The sequence below is a fragment of the Odontesthes bonariensis genome, chromosome 5, assembly GCF_027942865.1.
Source record: "Odontesthes bonariensis isolate fOdoBon6 chromosome 5, fOdoBon6.hap1, whole genome shotgun sequence".
Taxonomy (NCBI): Eukaryota; Metazoa; Chordata; class Actinopteri; order Atheriniformes; family Atherinopsidae; genus Odontesthes; species Odontesthes bonariensis.
The window spans coordinates 5,162,085-5,183,445 of record NC_134510.1 but is presented as its reverse complement, the minus strand read 5'-3'; the positions used below and the strand labels follow the sequence as shown (position 1 = coordinate 5,183,445).

The following is a 21,361-nucleotide window of genomic DNA, read 5'->3' as shown; positions in this document are numbered from 1 at the left end:
AACAGTCAAACCATTCTAATGCAGCCAACAGTGTATCATCACTGCCTGCTGCCAGTTCATTTATCCATCAGTTGAGTGTATTTTTTATTTTTATTTTGCTTACACATTTTGCCCAGTCTTAAGCTGGGTTAACACTAAATTAGATTTACTTTGATGCTTGACTCAACTTAACTTATTGCCAGAGATAGTAAAACGTCCCTCTGGATGATCCAAACTGGCATCTGTCCCAACTTGATCCAAATGTGTTGCTTCCAGAATCAGTAAACCTTTTTCCAGACAAATAAAATCTTCCGTTTTACCAATTAATTACATATATAGTTTAAATCATTTGCAAATGTGTTCTTCCCGTGTGTGCGTGGGTTCTCTGCGGGTACTCCAGCCTCCTCCCACCGTGCATGGTTGTGTGTCTCGTTTGTCTCTGTGTGACCCCACCTCTCGCCCAATGACAGCTGGGATAGGCTCCAGCCCCCCCGCAACACTAAATTGGATCAAGCGGGTACAGAAAATGGATGGATTATTTTTTTTTATTGTACCTGCATCTGAAGAAGTTTTACCACAGACTGTCTGTTTATCAGCTTTGCAGACAGAAAAAGAACTGCTGAATAAGACTGCATGCTGTGGGAAGGTGTAGAGCCGCAGTTGGGGGGCACACGGAGATCCGGAAGGTTTAGTGATGACTGATGTGTGCTGATGTAAACGAGGCTAACCTTTAGGTCTTACTTCTTTCAGTAAAATGTAGCTTGTTTTATCAGCAGTTTGTGTCATACATTTAACAACCGTTAAAGAGGAATTCTGTTCTGATGATGCATGTGATAATGTTTTTTAATCTACTAAGAAGTGCACGACTGGGAAAAATCGCCTTTCTTTTGTGCACTATGTTCTTGTTTATCTTCTTTTACTGTTTAATCACCTCACACAGACTCTCTGATCTCATTTTGGCTGAATAGAGCTACATATGCACATTGGGTTTGATGACTGCTGGGTCATTTATCTTATCCACCTGTTTGCACCTGCAGGCATTTTCCACCCTTTACTTAACACACAGCAAAAGACTGCGTGCATTTCAGGTCACTGTTAAATAATAGATTGCAGCAATGAGCTAAATGAAGTTGAATGTAAAATGAAGTTTGATGTAAAATGAAATGACACACCCAGTTTGGATTGTAACATCCTGCCTGCCTCTAACTTCCCGTCTTTCTGCTCTCTTGTCACCAGTGGCCCTGTATGCTATCAGCGCGGTGTACTTTGCAGGCGTGATGGTGCGTTTAATGCTGACTCTGACTCCGGTGGTGTGCATGCTGTCGGCTGTGGCTTTCTCCAGCGTCTTTGAACACTACCTGGGTGACGACATGAAGAGACAGAGCCCCCCTACAGAGGACAGCAGTGACGAGGACGACAGGAAGAATGCAGGCAACCTTTATGATAAGGTCAGGGGTCATCCATCTCATCTCATGGTGACCATCTCATTACTGATGATCCACAGCGTTGTGGCCTTACTTTGCTGTAATGGTTTCCTTTTTGGATTTTAAAGTAAGGTAGAGATGAAGGATTATATTTAAGACAAGTAGATTCTGAACATTAAAGCCTTATATTTCCTGATTTGTTCTTTTTACCCCCTCCCAGTAATATGTTAATAAAGAAATCCTCAAAGTTTATCACATATGTTGAAATTCAAAACCTGCCATTGGTTTACATATGAAGAGCATTCCAGATCTGTAGTGATGATGTCATCTGGCCTGCAATGATGCTACAGCTTTTACCTGAAAGCAGTAAAGACATCTATTCAGGGCAGCAGGGGGCTTTTTAGTCTTCACAGCTTTTCTGCTTCGTTGAGACCTGGAGCTTTTCTCTCACCACATCTTCTCTGATCCATTTGATACCTTTATCAGCTCAAGTTAACAGGAAAGATATCACCAGTGCTACTTTTTGCGATTAGAGACCTTTTTACAAAATGCTGGGCCTACTTTGATATTCTTTTTCTGTGATAAACTAACAAGCTCTGCTCCTGCATCAATGAAACCTAAACGGCAGCTGTGGACAGCATGATGCAGTGGGGCCATCATTACTCACTGTGGTATACAGTATGCATTTCAAACGAATCATTTGGACTTGAATTTAACAGTCTATTCACTAAGCAGCGCCAAACTAACCGCCTTCGTCGGCTCCCTACACTATGTTTTATTGAACCAGGGGGAGCTCCTCAGTTACCGGTGAAAGGTCTCTTGTCTCTGCTCCTTTCTCGCCTGCCCAGCTTTCTTCATCTTTGTTTGAAGTGGATCTCCATGAATGTGTTCAGTGTTGTCTTCACCAGTTAGACTGCACTAACCAGAACAAAAGGAAGTCCTCTCAGGGTGAGGTCCGGAGACCAGAGCTGCTCCAGCCAGCTTCCATAACTACCCACATTGCATTGACAATGACAGTCTCCAACTGGATGAATTTGTTTTTAGATTTTAAAAACAACTTGAGTCTTTTAAATATATCACATCCACATATTTAATTAATTACCCATACCATTCGTAATAGTTTGGATTTCTTTTAATGAACAGAGATGAGTTTTAAATGAGTCAGTGAAGAGTTTAATGAATTCTTGGAGACGTTTCTAATGCACAAAGCATTGCTCTATCACCTGGATGTATTCTACTGTTATGCTTGGCTTTAAAGGGATAGTTCGCCTCTTTTGACATGAAGCTGTACGACATCCCATACTAGTAATATTATTTATGAACATTTTCCTACCCCCCGCTGCGTCCTGTGAGCTGAGTTACAGCCTCGTTTTGGGGGTGAAGTAAGTAGTCCGGCTAGTTGGCTGGGGCTTCACAAATAAAGCGTTTTACTTCTGAAAAGAATATGCATTCAAAAGAGTAATACATTTGCATCACAAAATCGTATCTTCCGAAAAAGTTACACCTCACAATCGCTTGGCACTAGGTTGCAGTATCAATGCGCACTGCCGCCTGCCGACAGCTGCGCCTGTTTCTCGGTGTTTACTGCTCGGAAAGTTAACGTAATCATGTCTGACTATGACACCAATGTTGAAGACATCCCTTTTACCACAGAGCTAAAGGGATATCTTTATGAACCAGAATATACAGATGCCGATCTTCACCCGATGGAGTTAGAACGGGCAGAGAGAGAGAGAGGAGGGACAGAGAGATGGTCCCAGCTGAAGTTGGAGCCACAGCTGCAGCTGTGACCGACAAATGGTGGTGCACTTGTTCGAAGTGCCCAGTAATGCCAACGGAGGTGGAGAGCTACTGCTGCCACGAATGGGAACTCATCATGCCACAGATGCAAGACCTTTCAATTGATGAAGAGGCCAGTGTACCAGCTTCTGTTGCATCACAAATCATAAAGACTTCCCCTCAATCCTGAATGCTGGACCTTTTTCCACGTTCCCAAAATTAACTGGAAGAAGCGACCCAGGCCAGCTCTCCACCTCCGTTGGCATTACTGGGCGCTTCGAACAAGTGCACCACCATTTGTCGGTCACCCTGTGTCTCGCAGCTGTGGCTCCAACTTCAGCTGGGACCACCTCTCTGTCCCTCCTCTCTCTCTCTGCCCGTTCTAACTCCATCTGGTAAAGTTCAGCATCTGTATATTCTGGTTCATAAAGATATCCCTTTAGCTCTGTGGTAAAAGGGATGTCTTCATCATCGGAGTCGTAGTCAGACATGATTACGTTAACTTTCCGAGCAGTAAACACCGAGAAACAGGCGCAGCTGTCGGCAGGCGGCAGCACGCATTGATACTGCAACCTAGTGCCAAGTGATTGTGAGGTGTAACTTTTTCGGAAGATACGATTTTGTGATGCAAATGTATTACTCTTTTGAATGCATATTCTTTTCAGAAGCAAAACACTTTATTTGTGAAGCCCCAGCCAACTAGCCGGACTACTTACTTCACCCCCAAAACGAGGCTGTAACTCAGCTCACAGGACGCAGCAGGGGGTAGGAAAATGTTCATAAACAATATTACTAGTATGGGATGTCGTACAGCTTCATGTCAAAAGAGGCGAACTATCCCTTTAATGTCCAGAAATGTGTGTGGATTTTCCCTTTTTGTTCCTTTTCTTTTTAAGCTAATGTATCTTTTTGAAGTCAGTGAGTCAAGTAACCTTGAACAACATTCAAGGTTGGTTCAGTTTACTGTGACATGGTGTGAAAACAGAACTCGTAAACACAAGCCGTTTCTTCCTTCTGCTGCCCATCTCCAAACTCCTGCCTGGTTTAGTCCACTATGCAAACACTTGGAGGAGCCTGAAAGCACCATCCTCAACCAGGAACGGACCTGCTAAATAAATCAATGTTTTACTCAACCAAAGTAGATCCTACATTTCTGTTTAGAAGCACACGTCACTGAGTTTGACAATGAATTCTGTTAAACACCTGACAGATGAGGAAGTGGAGCATTCACACTATCACATTTCTTATCAGTTTTTAGTTTTTCTAGTATCCAATAATCCGTCAGCACACTCGTGAACACAGAGAAGTGTTTGGCACCTGAATTGTGAGATATTCTTCACAGCTATTTGCTGGGAGAAGTCGGAGCTTACAATTTAAATGGGGAAACATGATTTGAGATTCCAGATGATTGCTGAAGTGCTTCCATTACAGCAGATAAGTGCTACAATCCGAGCCATCGCAGCATGGGGCCAGAAAACAGTGAATAGAGTTTTTAAAGCTGAACTTCTTTTCATAAAGTCAGAAAAAGTCAACGGAATGATTTGTATGATTATGTTGTTCCTGTGACCATCTCCACCATTTTTTAGTTAAGTTTTTTAAGTTATAATTAAAGTGCTGTAGAATACAAAGCTAGCCGTTGAATGATGTCTGATTCAGCAGAAGCAAACAGAATTCAGTTAAAGGTTGGACAATATTTAAAATAAGAGTTGAATCTGTTGCTCTTCTTCCCCTTCTGCATCTCTGGGTGGGAACAAATGTTCTGTCAGCACAGTGGGAATGACTAACCTGCCACTGTTCTTCTGAAAGATAGCTTTGAGTTTGATTCTATAAGACCGTTCCATTGATTCATTGTCTGTCTGTAAATGTTCTTTCTGGGAACAATGAAGCATCCTGTAGTGCACTAAAGGCTTCATTTTAAAGCACGCCGGTCCCGCGGTTCCTCCAGTAACCTTCCGAGCCGCTCTCCCTACAGGCTGGGAAGGTGCGGAAGCATGTGTCGGAGCAGGAGAAGGCAGAGGAGGGCCTGGGCCCAAACATCAAGTCCATAGTCACCATGCTGATGCTCATGCTGCTCATGATGTTTGCCGTCCACTGCACCTGGGTCACCAGCAACGCCTACTCCAGCCCCAGCGTGGTGCTGGCGTCTTACAACCATGATGGGTGAGCTGTGTAACCAGCAGGAGAGACCAATGTTGTGATCCCATTTTGATTAATACGCCTCTGAAATGTCTTCCCGTTTCAAACCTCTCATCCCTCCTCACCTGGCAAATGTCTCACCTGTCCTCAACAGCTCTCGTAACATCCTGGATGACTTCAGGGAGGCGTACTATTGGCTGAGACAGAATACAGATGAGCATGCCAGAGTTATGTCGTGGTGGGACTATGGCTACCAGATAGCAGGCATGGCTAACAGGACCACACTGGTGGATAACAACACATGGAACAACAGTCATATAGCACTGGTGAGAGCCACCTGGCCTTCAACACACGATGTAGTCTGAATACTGCAGACCTACATCACACCTCAATGTGCTCACACATGAGCTTTCTAACACCTGTAGTTAACTATGTAAGATTTTTGGGGCGGTCGGTGGCGTAGTGGGTTAAGCAGCCGCCCCATGTACAGAGGCTACAGTCCTCGCTGCAGCTGGCCCCGGTTCGAGTCCCGCACCGAGTGGCCCTTTGCTGCATGTCGTTCCCCCTCTCTCTGCCCCCTGCTTCCTGTCTCTCTCCAACTGTCCTATCATTAAAGGCATAAAAAGCCCCAAAAAATACTTAAAGGTCCTATTTAGGGGTGGGCGGTATGCACGGTATCATACCCTATGCTGTATTTTTCACCAACGGTAGAGATTTTTTTGGCATACCTTATACCGCAATAGCTCATGAGTCCGGCAGTAATGCAAAGTTTTGAACATCCGCTTGGAAATGCCGGGCGACAGTAATCGCAAGACAAGGTAACACGAGTAATTTGTTTTACCACCTGCGGGCTAACCATGCTCCGGAATATGAAACGAGTCAAAGCCGGTGTACTGTCGACTTCTCCTACTTGTCGAGATTTGCTACTTTGTGGTTTTGCGCATGGGCCGAGCCGATTTTCTAAGTTTCGTTTTCACGCCCATAATGTTTTGCTACCCTGCGTCTCAGCTGGTGTGTAACGGTAACATCCTCAAAATCCTTTTGGAAGACATGCAAAGTAATAAAAAACTTATCGTATTAACAAGCAGTTAGCTTAACATGCACAAATGGGGTGTCTGAAACATGACGCATATTTGAGCATGTTGAATAAGTGGAAGGCGCCTATGAAAGTTACGTTATCCAAGAGGCAGCGGCTTTTCTCTCACAGAGTTTATTCGAGGAAATTGACCTTTTCTTATTTTTTAAATATAAATATAACGTATATATTTTTTATATTTCCTGTGTTTTCTGTTTTGCACAATACATTTAATTTAATATTGCTGCAAACATCCTGATTGAAAGTGTTTATTTGGTGCTATGATAACCACTGAGAAACTGTTCTGTTGTAATTTATATACAAAAGTACCATACCGCGATATATACCGTATACCGTCAGTGGCTCAAATTTTACCGGGGTATACATTTTAGGCCATACCGCCCAGCCCTAGTCCTATGGCATGAAATTTTCACTTTTTAAGGTTGTTTAACATTAATATGAGTTCCTCTAGCCTGCCTGCGGTCCCCCAGTGGCTAAAAATGACGATAGACCTAAACCATGCACTGGAAATTATTCTCCGGCTTTGGAAATGTGACCATGCAGATGGCCTGATCGGGAAAGCCGCCGCTTATGACGTGGGCGCCGCTTATGACTGGAGGTTTTTTCCACCCAGAGCCCATATATGGCTATGCCAAAACTGCCTTTCCCCGCCCACAGCTCTTTGGCCAGCTCATTGCGCTGTATATAGATGTAAAAAATCTGTTTAGAGCTCCTGCATAAGAACCTCTAAAGAGCCAGTGGACAGATTTAGTTTTTTCTGGGAAAGTGACAACAGAACCGAAGAGATTTGTGTATGTGTGTGCCAAATATTTCACCGACAAATGTTTTCAGAACTTGGGCCAATACCGAGCCCAAGGGAGAGCCCAGACACCCTGCGGAGGAAACTCATTTCAGCCACTTGTATTCGCAATCTCATTCTCTCGGTCACTACCCACAGCTCGTGGCCATAGGTGAGGGTAGGAATATAGATTGACCGGTAAATCGAGAGCTTCGCCTTCTGGCTCAGCTCCTTTTTCACCACGACGGGCCGGTGCAGAGCCCGCATCACTGCAGACACAGCACCGATCCGCCTGTCGATGTCCTGCTCCGTTCGTCTCTCACTTGGGGAAGGATCTCATTCCCGAGAGTAAGTCATTTAACGCTCTATTATTGTGTTGCTTTCCTGTATGTACAGTATAGTTATATAGCTTGTTACCACAAGAAAGGGTTTGTATCGTTAGCAGCTAACGGTTAGCTATGGAGCTAATAGCATCTGCAAGCTCTTATCTCTGTCAACTGGGCTGTTGGAGGTGTTTGCATGCCCATGAGATGGTTAGCTCGCTCATTTTAGACCAAAACCCCCGACTTCAAGCTTCCTGAAGAAGAATGAATCCGCAAATTCAGTGCATTTCATCAGGATAATGATTCATTCATGGTTCCAGAGTCAAAACGGTCAGTCTGTCTGTGTTTTTAGCTCTGCAGCTAATAGCTCGGTCACTGTCGCTAATGTAACGGTAAATAGCATGAGGTATGCAAGTGGACACCTCATTTACTGTAACGCGAGTGTTGTGTACTTATTTGTTGTTTTGATAGCCGTCCTGCTGTTGGTGTTACGGCGCGCACGATATCTGCCTTTCCCCTGATTGAAATGACTCGCGCTACGTGCATCTTTGCAAACCAGAGCAATCAGCTGAGAATGTCAAAATCCTCACTCCTGCTTTCCCCTTCACGCACGCCTTTTTTGCTGTGTCTTGTGTAGCACTTGCTTGATGTTTGACTGTGTTAAGAGAGTTGTTCAGTAACTAGTTCGTCATATTGTCAAAGTAAGCTCATATTAACAGGTTTCGCTAGTTTTACGGCATAGGGCTGCCGTGCCATCTACGTGCCATGGCGATATACAAAACATTTGCGCAAGGTACCACGGGCGTAAGTAAGGCCACACCCCCACTAAACAGCTCATTCTGAGGATCCTAAGGAAAGCTCATTTTTTGGACTGGCTGTAATTCTGCACCACGGCAGAATTTTGGGGGAAAAAAATCAGATACAGTATTAGGGGACCACTAAAGCCTATAAAAATATATAAAAGCCTCCATTTATTTTCATGCCATAGGACCTTTTAAAAAAAAAAACAAACAAACAAACAAACAAAAAAAAAAACTATGTAAGATTATCCAATGAGGTCAAGGAAAAGAAGACAGGAGCTAATCTTTTTGGACAATTTAATCGTAGACCAATTGATGATCTCTTTTGTTGATATATTACACCACCAAGTGGACAAAGGCCTGTACCATGTAACGCAGGTAAAAGTCATTTAAAAAAAACCCACCTGGGTCCAGGAGGATAAACACCAAGCATCCACCTTTTTCTCTCTACAAACTCGCATTCACACAGGAAGGAGTTGTGGAGAATGTAACCCTGGTATGAGAAGGAAGGCTAAAACGAATCAAATTCTCTCTCTGACTGTTGTCGTCAGTTTTTGCAGTATATTCTTCTTTAGAGTAGTCGTGGTGGCTATGAATAACTGCTGCTGTGCGGCGCCTGTAATGGCTCTAAATTACTGCTAAAGTGAATTAAAAAATAATTTTTAAAAGATTTCTGGCAGAATATTGTCTCATCGGCTTCTACAGGGCAACAGCAAGCATAGCATCCGTTTCTCCCTTCTGAATATCTCCACACAGAATGTGCACTGAGCTTAGCAGTAGCTCAGGTGGGACATTTTAGATTCCGACTGCAGGCTGATCACTCGTTACCTTTTAATTCAGCAGTTTTTGTTCTGTTGGTGAGTAAACGCCAAATAAAACCGTTGTCCTCTTTCTCTGCTTCTCTGACCAGTGTGGGTAAAACTGCTTCTTTAGGGGCATCATCGTGCCTATTTCAAAGTGGCGTAAAGAATGTCTTGGTATGAAAATCGTTAATTAGGGGAGCGCATCCATTCATAGCCAAAACTGGGAGTAAAACTGGGGTTTGTTTCTCGATGATCTAGATCATCTGGCTAAAAGAATGCACATTTCTGTTTTCTGCATCTGGCCTTTGGGGGTGCTTGCAAAGAATTAGCTCCAGCTCTTTTTTTGCTTGTTTCATCAAAAGCTTTTTGATCAGCTTGTCATTATGCATTTAAATCCAGTCGAACTGTGTGGTCCTCAGGTCCAGCAGAAAATGAGTAGGATCGAACTCTGTAAAGGCCTCGGTATGCTTCTCCGTCACTATCCGTCAGCTCTCTGTCCTTTCGAAGTTCTCCGTGGGGCTGTCGGATACGCAAGGCAATTCACCTCCCGATCAGTAGGCGTCCCAATCTCGCCACGTCTATGGTGAAAGTCGTTGATTGATTGTTTACCTTCCGGCTCCGTTCCACTCCTCACAGTGAACGATGGCAACCAAGAGAGAAAGACTGTTGTTGGAGTCGGAGCTTGTTGATTTTGAAATGCAGATCAGCATTTCAAATGTTGATTGGCACACAGTAAACTCTTTCAAAAATGGCGGTGTTGTTGTTGTGAGAGGAAGGCGCTAAACCGGAAAAGTGATTCCGGAAATGATGTTGTTAGCCGACCAATCACAACCCTTGCGGTCTCCGCGAGTCTCCGTCTCCTCGACGGATAGATAGGAATGTTGGCCGACGCACGCAAGCGACGGAGAGCTTCTCCGGGAGGGTCTCCGTCGACGGAGACGGAGGTGATTCAGCCTTAACACAGAATCTGCTCTGGGGTTTTACTACTTTTAACCGAGCAATGGGGGGCTTCGGTTGGCTGACATCTCTGCGTACAGTTTGACCTATGGGGTTCCCTCTGGACTACAGTGAGAGAGGTCGAACATGGTTTCATTTTTGGTTTGAAGATACTGAGATGACCCTGATCACACCATCAGGGTGATGCACTCTGTTTGTGTGCTTCCTTGCTGCCTTGACTGTTGATTTAAACACAGCAGGCTGACTTTAAGAAGCGGAGTTTTAAACCGTGGTGCGGTTTAAACTCAAGTTTTTTTGTCCTTGTCCAGGTGGGCAAAGCAATGTCATCCAATGAGACTGCAGCCTTTGAAATCATGAGGTCCCTGGATGTCGACTATGTCCTGATCATCTTTGGAGGGGTGATTGGCTACTCAGGTGATGACATCAATAAGTTTCTGTGGATGGTGCGCATCGCAGAGGGAGAGCACCCCAAGGACATCAGGGTGAGCAAGGCACTTCTGTCACACAGAAACACACACACGGAATCTTTGTTGTTTGATCCAATCTGCAGCTGTATCTTTGTGGATCTGATATAGTGCCAACTGGTCAAATCCTGAATAAAACGAGCCGTCTTCTGTTTGCTTCTTCCACCTCTCCACACAGGAAAGTGACTACTTCACCCCTCAAGGAGAGTTCAGAGTGGACAAAGCTGGCTCACCCACCCTCCTCAACTGCCTTATGTACAAAATGTCCTACTACCGCTTCGGAGAGATGCAGGTACCATGTTTTCAGGAACTGTTGCAGGTCATGTATTGTACTTCAGCTTTGACAGAATCTAAGAGGAACAACATCGATCTGTTTGTCCCTTTTAAGTTGGACTTTCGGACACCTCCAGGCTTTGACAGGACCCGCAATGCCGAGATCGGCAACAAGGACATCAAGCTGAAACACCTGGAGGAAGCCTTCACTTCAGAGCACTGGCTGGTCAGGATTTATAAGGTCAAAAAGCTGGAGAACAGGGCCCGTGTGGAGCATAATCTGCGTAGCACTGACACCACCAGGCAGAAGTACACCTCTAAAAAGGTACGTTCACACAACCGTTAACCCCGACCAGGCCGCTCATCAACCTGCTTTCATTCCCAGGGGGTCCATTCCAGTCGTTTCAGAAACGCTAATAATTATGGGATATGGCAAAATGGTCACATTATTTTCTTAACTGACTGACCTCGATCAAGATTGATCACAATATAGAATTTGATATGTATTTGTGTAACAGGCCACTTCACATTTCCTGTCTCACTCACATTCAGCTGCTCAGTCGCTCTGGAGACTGCAGCTAAGTCGTATAGTGCACGCTCTGCCGTGCCAGCTCAGCCGTGCGCTCTGCCTACAGCAGGAACTGTCGGCCCAAAGTTTTTACTCGGTGCCAACGAAGGTGTCGAGGGCCACAGTTTAACTTAAAGGGATAGTTCGCCTCTTTTGACATGAAGCTGTATGGCATCCCATACTAGCAATATCATTTATTTTCTTACCCCCTGCTGTGTCCTGTGAGCCGAGTTCCAGCCGAGTTTTGGCGTTGACGAAGGTAGTCCGGCTAGTTGGTTGGGGCCACAAAAATAAAGCGTTTTGCTTCTCAAAACAATATGCGTTCAAAAGAGTAATACATTTGCATCACAAAATCGTTTATCCAGAAAAAGTCAGAACTCACAATCGCTTGGCGCTATTTTCTCTCCCTTTGTATCACTGCCTGCTGCCCCCTGCCGACAGCCGCGCCTGGACTGCACGGTCTACACAGCAGGCAGTGATGCGAAGGGAGAGAAAATAGCGACTTTTTTCTGGAGAACGATTTTGTGATGCAAATGTATTACTCTTTTGAACGCATATTGTTTTGAGAAGCAAAACGCTTTATTTTTGCGTCCCCAGACAACTAGCCGGACTACCTTCATCAACGCCAAAACGAGGCTGGAACTCGGCTCACAGGATGCAGCAGGGGGTAAGAAAATGTTCATAAATGATATTGCTATTATGGAATGTCATACAGCTTCATGTCAAAAGAGGCGAACTATCCCTTTAAGATGCCCTGTGTCTGAGTGTAAAGAGGAGAGAGGCTGATGTGGCATTGGTGCCTGTGGGACAAAGAAAGTAAGGCTGAGTAAATGCTTCATGTTTTTTCACTGCAGTGAAACTTAGGCCCATCTAAAGCTTCCCAATACCGAAGAATAAAAGCGAAAACTTGTGCAAACCGCGTACGGACGCCAGAACATCCTGCGTCACGATGGTGCTTTCTGAGAACATGTTTAAAAAATGCATCATTCAGATGTGAAAAGAGAACGAGCAGCATGTGAACACTTGTAAGGTTTGTTAGCAGTTCTGCTGAGGCTCGCTGCAACTTCGGATGATCTTAAGTTTTATCACACAGGCATCAAACTCATTTACATTTCTGTGAGCTCCTCCATTATATGCACAGCCCCAAGGTTTTAGAGGGAATGATGCAGCTGTGACTCGTCCACATTAGATTTTTTTTCAGACTTTGGCAGCAGCTGGACTTTTGCTTATGAGTATCAAGGTAAAAAAATTCCATTTAATTTTTTTTCCCCTTACTATGCAGACTGTCAAGAGGAAGCGTGGGTATATCAAGAAGAAGCTGTCACTAAAGAAGGGCAAGAAAGTGACCAGGAAGTCTTTATAGGAGTTCCAGTACCGACAGGCAGACTTTAGACCAGAGGGAAGAAAAGAGCGTACACACAAAACTTTAAACAACTACAGCACCAGTCCAGATGAATGAAGTCCTCCTGACATCGGTCTTCCTGAGCGTCCTCATCTGAAGGTCCAGGCTGGAAACGGAACCATCATGCACTGAATCCCAGCCGACCTTCCAGCTAATAAGCAGGGTGGAGAAGAGGTGGAGATCAGGAGGTGACACCCCCCCCCCCACACACACCGGTTTCAACCTGACAAACTGTGACCTTTGACTTTTCTTTTTGTACCTGAGAAGTGATTTGAGATGAGAGCACGAGTCTCGCTGTGCTTCATCATGGGACTCTGGGTTTGGGGCTGCTCTTCACATTCACTCACACAGATGAAGAAAATCAACCACTACAGGCTCTCAAACTCAGAATCAAGCTGCCTTAACTGGGCAAGTTCTAGATAAATGTTCTGAAGCTAAACTCGGTCTCAGAGGACCTCCATCTTTTAGCTACGTCTCTGTTGTCACACAGCGATGCAGCTAAAAAAGAAGTCCTAACAGAGACGGGTTGTAAACAAGCTCCAGGTCAGACCAGAACAAACGCAGGTAAACTGCTCAATTCTATCACCCTTTCATCAGCTTACACAGACTTCTTGGTGTCTGACCTGCTGCGCTTCACTATGTTATGTTGTCCCCCCCCCCTCTGCAGTGGTGGATTATTGCAGAGACATGCTGTCTGTCGGTTTTAGAAACCTCAACACTGGAACCTGTATGTCCTAAAATGCATCTGATTGTAAAACCAACAGTGCTGTATTCAGGTGGTTTGTTTCCAACTTGTCTACTCAGCTGACTGCTTGTGATTTCCTGCCAATAACTAATTACTTTCAAGGATCCACAATCAGAACAAATGGATACGAACACCAGAACTGTGAAAACAACAGTGCTGGAAACGAGATGTTAGAAAACACAACAGCCATGATTTCCCAAAAGACAAACGGTACTGATATCACCTCTGTGGGCTGAGCAGAAGCATGTCTGTGTGGGGAAGCAACACCTGCTTATCATTTAACGAGAGAACGCTTTGCTTTGCTCACACAGTGATGTCCCACAAGTAACACAGACACCGGCTTCAGTGAGCAGCCACTCAGATCCAGCACCACTGCTGCAGCTGATTACGGACTCACTACAACTTTGAGTTTAACACAGCCGACATGCTTTCTTTTTGTTAGCTGTTGCCAGCGATCATCAAAAAGCCATTTGAAGTGTAGCACTTATCCGCCCACAGCAGCACAAGCAGCCAGCTGTTAGTCCACACGACCTGCTGTCAGCGAGATCCAAAGTTACCCCAAGGCTAATTCCTTTTGAACCCAAGTCACATGTTCAGCTGCACTTGGCAGATAGCAGGTTGCCCGCCCACTGATCCTGGTGCAGCATCAGGATCTGCTCTCTGCTCATCCCCTCATGATTACAGATCAACTTCCCCAGCGCCATTAGCAGGAGAGGGCTTTACGGTTACAGATTAGCAGCGAGCCCTGTGATGGCACATCCAGGGTGCACCCCGCCTCTCACCCCATGACAGCTGGGATAGCTTCCAGTCCCCCCCCCCCCGCGACCCTTAATTAGAATAAGCGGGTGTAGAAGATGGACGGATTTACAGCAGCATTACAGAAGCTTTTTGGCTGAACTTTAACTTTTGTTTGTTCCCTTTGTGAACCAAAACTTACTCTGAACTAAATCTGCTTTGTTTAGTTTCTTGTAAATATTTAAAAAAAAAAAAAATGCCACATCCATCTTGTGGAAGCAGAGTTTGATTCCATTATGAGGTTTTGTCAGAAGAATAATGTAAGAGATCCTGCTGGAGTGTAGGCCTTAAAATCAGAGATCATATCATTTTCCAGAGCTGCAGTCAGTGGGTGTATTTATTACATGGATGATGAAGCACATAATGCAAGGATTTTATTTGGTTCTGATTTACAAAGTGGACGGTTCTTCCATCAATTGTAATGATCTGGATGCTGGTGTGAGAATGAAACATGCCTTTTTGAATAAAGAGGTTGAAATAAAAGTGCTTTTCTGGTCATTTTTGTTTAACTGCTAATGCTGGTGTGGAAATGTGCTGCAGACATGTACGTGTAATATCAAGAGAGAAAAGAGGAAACTTTTAATCCAGATGTTTTAATGTTTTATCAAATGTTACAGCAGTTATAACTTAACAAAATCCACTTAAACTCAACAACACAACTGCATTGAAAGGAATGCATCGTTTCTAGATTAACTGATACAGCTCCGCTGTCGAAGCCGGATTACGTTCCAACATTCAGGACGTGACTGAATGCAATTTAAAAAAAAAAAAAAAAAAAAAAAAAAAAGGTTTTCCACACATCTAACATACGCCATTCCAGCTTCATCACAGATGTGGACAGATGAACAGGAATTGAGGATTCAAACACGAGGCAACCTGAGTGTGACGACCTAACGGCTCGAATCGGAAAGTAAATGACGGCGTGCAGCGTGCTGACCGCACAAGAGAAAAAATTAATTCAGTATCTACGTTTCTGTCAGTGTTTCTGGGGTTTTTTAAGCTTGTGGAATGAAAATAACTGCCAGGTATTTTCAACACACAGCTTCAGGAAACAACCGTTTATTATGTTTGATACCTGGAAAAGAATTTCAGTGCTTGTGACGTGAGAGTTAATTAACTGCTTAATTAATTAACTGCTGGTAATTAACGCTGTTTCAGAGACAGAAGGCTTATTATGATATATGCATGCTGCTGCCTAAACAAATGAATGAACAAGCTTCTACCTGATCTGAGGTTGGCCAAAAAGTTAGTGAAGTTCCAGATATTAAAAACATAAAACTTCAGCTTAAATTTGACAGAAATACTTGTGGGCAGCGATAGTCATGTGAAAAAAAAAGTTTGCAGTCTTTCAATTGCAAGATTGGTGCATCTGGACATAATTAAGAATTAAGGGCCCTAAATAATGACCACATGTCATGCGTAGTTGCCTCATTTCAAAACCTGTTAAGGACCAATGTATTGTTTTTTTTATTTTAATTATGCCCCGAGTCCTGAAGTGTAAGAACGTGTATTTCTTTTTCACATGATGGTACTGAATGACTCACCATTCCAGCTGGCTGATTATCCAAAAACTGCTAGGATTAAACAATGCATCATTACTGTGAGTCTAAATACTTCTGAAGAAGAAGATAAACTGTACGAACCTTTTCACAGCAGATGTTTTAGCAGGAAAAGTGCAGCTGTAAAAACCTGAAAAATATGTGGACTGCCTTGTCTCAGGGTCCTGTTCCCACTAAAATGAAGCCATGTTTGAATGTCATAATAAGTTCTGAATTAAAGTGAGCAGTATCGATAATTGATACTTAACAATACACAAAAAAAGGACGGTATTACATATTTGTAGATGTTGGTATGACCCACACTGGAACGGTCCAGTCCAGGTTAGCAAGGCGACTAAACCTTAAGCCTCTTTTAATCCAACAAATTCTGTGAAATGATGCCTTTGTACACAAACCACGACAGTCTTACTTTTCACCAGTAACGTTTAATACTCTTCTTCGTCATCATCCCCTCCAAATGACAGAAGGCTGTTATTTTTTATTTTCTTTCCTGACTTTACCTCCTTCTTCTTCTCCTCCTCCTTCTCCTCCTCCTCCTCCTCCTCCTCCGCTCTGCCGTCGTTCTTCTTCTTCTTCTTGCTGGAGCTGGCACTGATGCCATGGAACTTGTCAGAGGAGCGCTTGGCTGGTTTCTTGAAAAAGATTTTTCCATCAGCAGGAGCTTCATCTGTGGACCAGATGGAGGTGTGAGTGTCCTATTCTTTGAGCTGCTGCCTCAGGTAAGCCTTCAGCAGTGAGGAACCATCAGACTGAACTACACATGATTAGTAAGCTGTTCTGTCTGACCTTTCTCTGCAGCATCTCCGTCATGCATATCATCCTTGATCTTCTTCACCTCCTCCTTAGTCAGGTCTCCACCTTTCAGAACCACAACTTGAGGTAACTCGTCCTCTCGATCGCTCCCACTGTCATCGTCCAGCGTTGGCATTACCTGACGCTGAGAAGCACAAGACACAGTCTGTCACAGAAGGAAGTCTGGATAGAAAAGTCTCCTTCATTTTGAATGAAAAGAGTTAAAAGAAGTATTTAGTGGTTTTCAAAAACACATCTGTAGAGGCGTTTGAAGAATACTTTAAGACCTAATCAATAGTCTGATTGAAAAAAACAAAAACAAAACAATGTTATCTTGTAATATCAAGCACCAAAGAAAACATGTAAAAAGCTAATCAAATATACACTTTATGTAGACAGTACACAATCATTAGTACAAACAGAAATAATAAAATGGCTCCAAATGAGGCTAATTTGAGAGAAGGTTGTAGCCCAACTGTTGCTGGCTTATTCCTTTGCAACACAACAATTATATGATGTTCTGAGGATGCTAGCTTACCCGTTCAACAAAGCGCCGCATAACCTTACCTTGGTGTCGACATTCGGCCCTTCTATGTATCCAACATCGCTTTTAAACTTCTTTAGAAAGGTCGGCTCCGCCGGTTTCACCCACGCGACGCCACTGGCTTTGTTTTTATTCATTATGGACCAGCACAACAGGCAGCTACAGAACCTCTTCTAGCACTAGCACGCCAAAATAACACGTCATCAACGTGCGCCGCGACGCAACTGGTAAATAAGCGAGCTGCTGTGAAAAGCAGAGGTGCTGAACTGAGTTGTGATGAGAAAAAACTGTTGCTTCTTCAAAATAAAATGATGCAAACAGTCAATGACAAAGATGTGTGATTATTATTCGGTTTAACAACCGCTGAAAAGACCAGAATGGTATTAATATGGTAGTTATTTAGACCAGTAATAGTTCAACTGATTTTCAGTCGTAGGTTTGTGAGCAGTTTGTTTGAGCTGAAGTGTATTCACTCCTAAGTACAAGTTGTTGGCACGCACACACCGTTTATATAGCCAATGTGCGCAAACAGCGACATAATTATTTATAATTATTTTATTAATTATATCGGTGTTTTAAGCGCCGGACAGCCTCGTGTAAAGCAAAAACTGCCCGTGTTGGCCAAGCTGGCTTTATTTTGTTGTGAAATTTGACTCTCCATTGCCTTTTAACAAGCTTGACATCGACGTCACGGGTGTGCTTTTACAGACGCCTGTCAGAGTAAGGTAAAGTAAAGTAAAGTGTTTGACGGGCGTCAGGAATGTTTTCTGGGTCTCTGTACGCGTTCCTGGCGGGTCTCCTCGGTGCCACGGCCTCTCTGAGCGCCAAACTGTCACTCGGCGCCGCCTACATGAAGGAGATATGCGAGTCATGGCTGAGAGAGTGGCCTGAAACTCAGGGTGGATCTGCGGTCTGTGACTGGGTAACAACACACCTGTTCATCTGTGACACTTTCATTTTATCCACATCACACCAAGAGCTTGTTTGTGTTTGTCGTGTTAGGGGAAAAAAGCCATTCGTGTTGCATGCAAATTAAAGGACAAGACCGTTTTTTTTACATTGGGCCCTTGATTTCACATTATAACATGATGTTCTAGTACTCAACCCTGCTTGTTGTTGGTAATTTGGAGCTGTTCCGAAGATATTCGAGAGGCGTCTGGCTGCTCTCTTGAGATATTCGGCCATGAAACGGTTTCCTATGGGCAACGTTATACAGGCACAAACTATGCTTTTTTATAATTTATTAATTACTGTACACTAACACTGATAACGTGGAGGTGCGTCGCTTACTTAAAAAAAGCCGGGTTACTGTAATTTTGATTTTTAGTCGTAAAGTGGGTGTTACTGACGTCATCGTCGTGCTACTGCCACAGACAGCCCACAGACCTGCTGCCTATTTATTCATTCGGCTAAAATTCAAAATTACAGTAACCCGGATTTTTTTAAGTAAGCGACACACCTCCACGTTATCAGTGCTAGTGTACAGTAATTAATAAATTATAAACAGCGTAGTTTGTGCCTGTATAACGTTGCACATAGGAAACCGTTTCATGGCCTAATATCTCAAGAGAGCAGCCAGACGCCTCTCGAATATCTTCGGAACAGCTCCAAATTACCAACAACAAGCAGGGGTGAGTAGAACATCATGTTATAATGTGAAATCAAGGGCCCAATGTCAAAAAAACGGTCTTGTCCTTTAACCATTTATCTGGGCAGCAAACACGTGACAGTAAAGTTATTCTAACAGCAGCTGAACCTATGTGTTCATTCCTGTGGTGAACAAACTGCAGCTCCACATCCCCCTGAGGCTGCTGTGCGGAGGCCTGCTGTTAACCTGCAATGCCATCATGTGGACCTTGTTCTCCAAGGCTCTCCGGCACTCTTCCTCTTCAGCTACAGCTACAGTCACAACCACGGCTTCCAGCTTCATCTCCTCTGTGAGTGCTCTCTGTAAATAAGCATTTTACTCAGCAGAGTGAAAGCATTCAGTCATTATTCTACATGCATATTCACCTCACAATGACTGCAATGCGTGTGTGTTCGTTCAGGGTATCTTGGGGAGACTCTTCTTCGCAGAGACCCACACTCCTCTGTGGTGGGCTGGCATCTCTCTCACTCTCTGCGGCCTGCTATTGCTTCATGGTGCAACACCTGAGAAACTCTCACAAGAGGAAGACAAAAAGGACAAGTGATGTATCATGGAAAGACTTCCAAAGAAGCACATCTTTCAGCACAAACTTTGAAGTGAGAGTGTTGCTTTATTAGTGTCTCACTGTGCCACAGATCGGACGGACTGTTGTGGTGACAGTTTTTCATTGTGTAACTAACTTTTTTAGGATCATTACAACTGTGTAGGAAACACATTTTCCTCCCATAAATGCTTTGTTTTTTATTGACAAAAAAAACAAACAATCTCTAATGGCAACTTGTCCTCTTTTTGGCAAATGTAAGAGGAAATGTTTTTTGTTGTTTGAATAGAATTTTGATATTAAGAAGGCAGAGTGATGTGGAACTCATGCTTTCTTTGAAAAGGCTGAACATTTCCAAGTAAACTTGTACCGGAAGTTGGAGTGAAGATGTGGATATTCAGCATTTTGAAAGCACACAGTACTCCACATTGACTGCTTTAGGCATTTCCATGGCAACCGAACCAGGACATCTTCAGTTTGTACTGTTCTTGCCAATCACATTGGAGAAGACTCCACAAAGACACTCAAATCACAGGCAAGTCACTGTTCTACTTAATCTTTATTGATGGGTTGGGTTTGTGCCATCTTTGGAGTATACAGCTGTGGTTGGCTGCACATTAAATATAAAGAAGATGAAAGTCTTTTCATTTCAGTTAGCTGATAAAGCCAGATGGCGGTTGCTGTGGCTGACGTTTTCACTGCACAAAAGGAGGTTTTTCCTCAAAAAGATAAGGCAGAGCTGAAAACACTCCTGCTACTCCATCTGAACTCACAGCTCATTGATTGAAGACAGATTGCTGTGATAAAGCTGCCATCTAAATGTGGCACTTTCTGCCGGCATGATGCACATTAAGCATTTATCGTGGACAAAGGGACTTCTTTCTGCTGCTACTTTTGGATTTTTCAGGTCAGCTCGTAGAAAATAACACTGAAAGCAGCTAAAATGGTAAAGAATATGATGATTCCATTCCAATACCTACATTGAATATAACATCTTGGAATGTAAGAGGAATCAGCTCACCTGCAAAAAGTAGCAAAGTATTGAAGCAGCCACAGAAACTAAAGTCAGACATCTGTCTGTTCTGTTCAATTAAATTCAATTCATTTTTATTTATATAGCGCCAAATACAACAAATGTCATCTCAAGGCACTTAGATAATAAAGTCCAATTCAAGCCAATTGGAATTCAATTAATTGTAATCATAATTATTCATAAAATAATCCAATTAGTTCATATAGAGCCAATTCAAAAACGATTTCCTAGCTAAGGAAACCAACATATTGCACTGGAACTTTTTTTTTTTTGTTTTCGGTCCAATCTCCCATCCTGAGCGTGCCTGAGGCGACTGTGGAGAGAAACGACTCCCTATTAACAGGAAGAAACCTCTGGCAGAACCAGACTCAGGAAGGGTGGCCATCCGCCTCGACCAGCTGGGGTTTGAGAAGACAGAAAGAGGGGGGGGGGGGGGTTGGCGGCACTGTAACACCATTCAAAGGATATCTGTTGGAACAGGGAAACACGAGTTAATGACCACAATAATGTCACATATACATAAAGAGAGTAAAGTGAGGAAACATGTGACAGATGAGGCCCCCCAGCAGTGTAGGCCTATAGCAGCTTAACTATGGGATGTTTCAGGATCACCTGAGCCATCCCTATCTAGCCTGGAAAACCAGCGCCAACTGCTGGACGGCAAAATGTTTTGCCTGCGGTTGGGTCTGGCTTCGAACCACTTTTCATTTTGAAAATACTGCCCTGAATCTGGCAGATGGCAACTAAACCAATCACAACGCAGATATGTGTTTTGAATCAACGCGGGCAGGGCAGAGGGTTCTGGGGCGGGGTTTTGAGGGAGTGACGACAGAGCAGTGCGACGTTGGGCAGTGGAAGCGAAAGCACAACAAGAAAGATGGCGGCGGCAATGGAACAGCGCTCGTTTGATTCAGCCTTGCTG

At 43.7% G+C, this 21,361-nt stretch overlaps 3 protein-coding genes across 3 annotated transcripts in view; 2 read left to right on the top strand and 1 right to left on the bottom strand.

Annotated features, from left to right (window-relative positions):
• The window catches only part of LOC142379627 (dolichyl-diphosphooligosaccharide--protein glycosyltransferase subunit STT3B-like), a 144,322-nt gene extending 129,517 nt beyond the window's left edge, over positions 1–14,805 (top strand). The window contains exons 10-16 of the mRNA XM_075464689.1: positions 1,216–1,427; positions 5,155–5,342; positions 5,473–5,644; positions 10,384–10,557; positions 10,718–10,831; positions 10,928–11,137; positions 12,663–14,805. Coding sequence (XP_075320804.1) covers positions 1,216–1,427; positions 5,155–5,342; positions 5,473–5,644; positions 10,384–10,557; positions 10,718–10,831; positions 10,928–11,137; positions 12,663–12,743 — 1,151 coding nt within the window. The 3' untranslated portion in view covers positions 12,744–14,805. The remainder of the gene's footprint in view (positions 1–1,215; positions 1,428–5,154; positions 5,343–5,472; positions 5,645–10,383; positions 10,558–10,717; positions 10,832–10,927; positions 11,138–12,662) is intronic.
• Positions 14,806–16,286: 1,481 nt separating this feature from the next.
• Positions 16,287–17,429, bottom strand: kiaa1143 (KIAA1143 ortholog). The gene is made up of 3 exons (XM_075464690.1): positions 17,241–17,429; positions 16,668–16,818; positions 16,287–16,548 (listed from the first exon to the last, which is right to left on the bottom strand). The coding sequence occupies exons 1-3, from the start codon at positions 17,352–17,354 to the stop codon at positions 16,307–16,309; spliced, it is 507 nt and encodes a 168-aa protein (XP_075320805.1). The 5' UTR covers positions 17,355–17,429; the 3' UTR covers positions 16,287–16,306.
• Positions 17,430–17,874: 445 nt separating this feature from the next.
• Positions 17,875–19,636, top strand: LOC142379630 (transmembrane protein 42-like). The gene is made up of 3 exons (XM_075464691.1): positions 17,875–18,139; positions 19,008–19,154; positions 19,266–19,636. The coding sequence occupies exons 1-3, from the start codon at positions 17,978–17,980 to the stop codon at positions 19,407–19,409; spliced, it is 453 nt and encodes a 150-aa protein (XP_075320806.1). The 5' UTR covers positions 17,875–17,977; the 3' UTR covers positions 19,410–19,636.
• Positions 19,637–21,361: the final 1,725 nt, after the last annotated feature.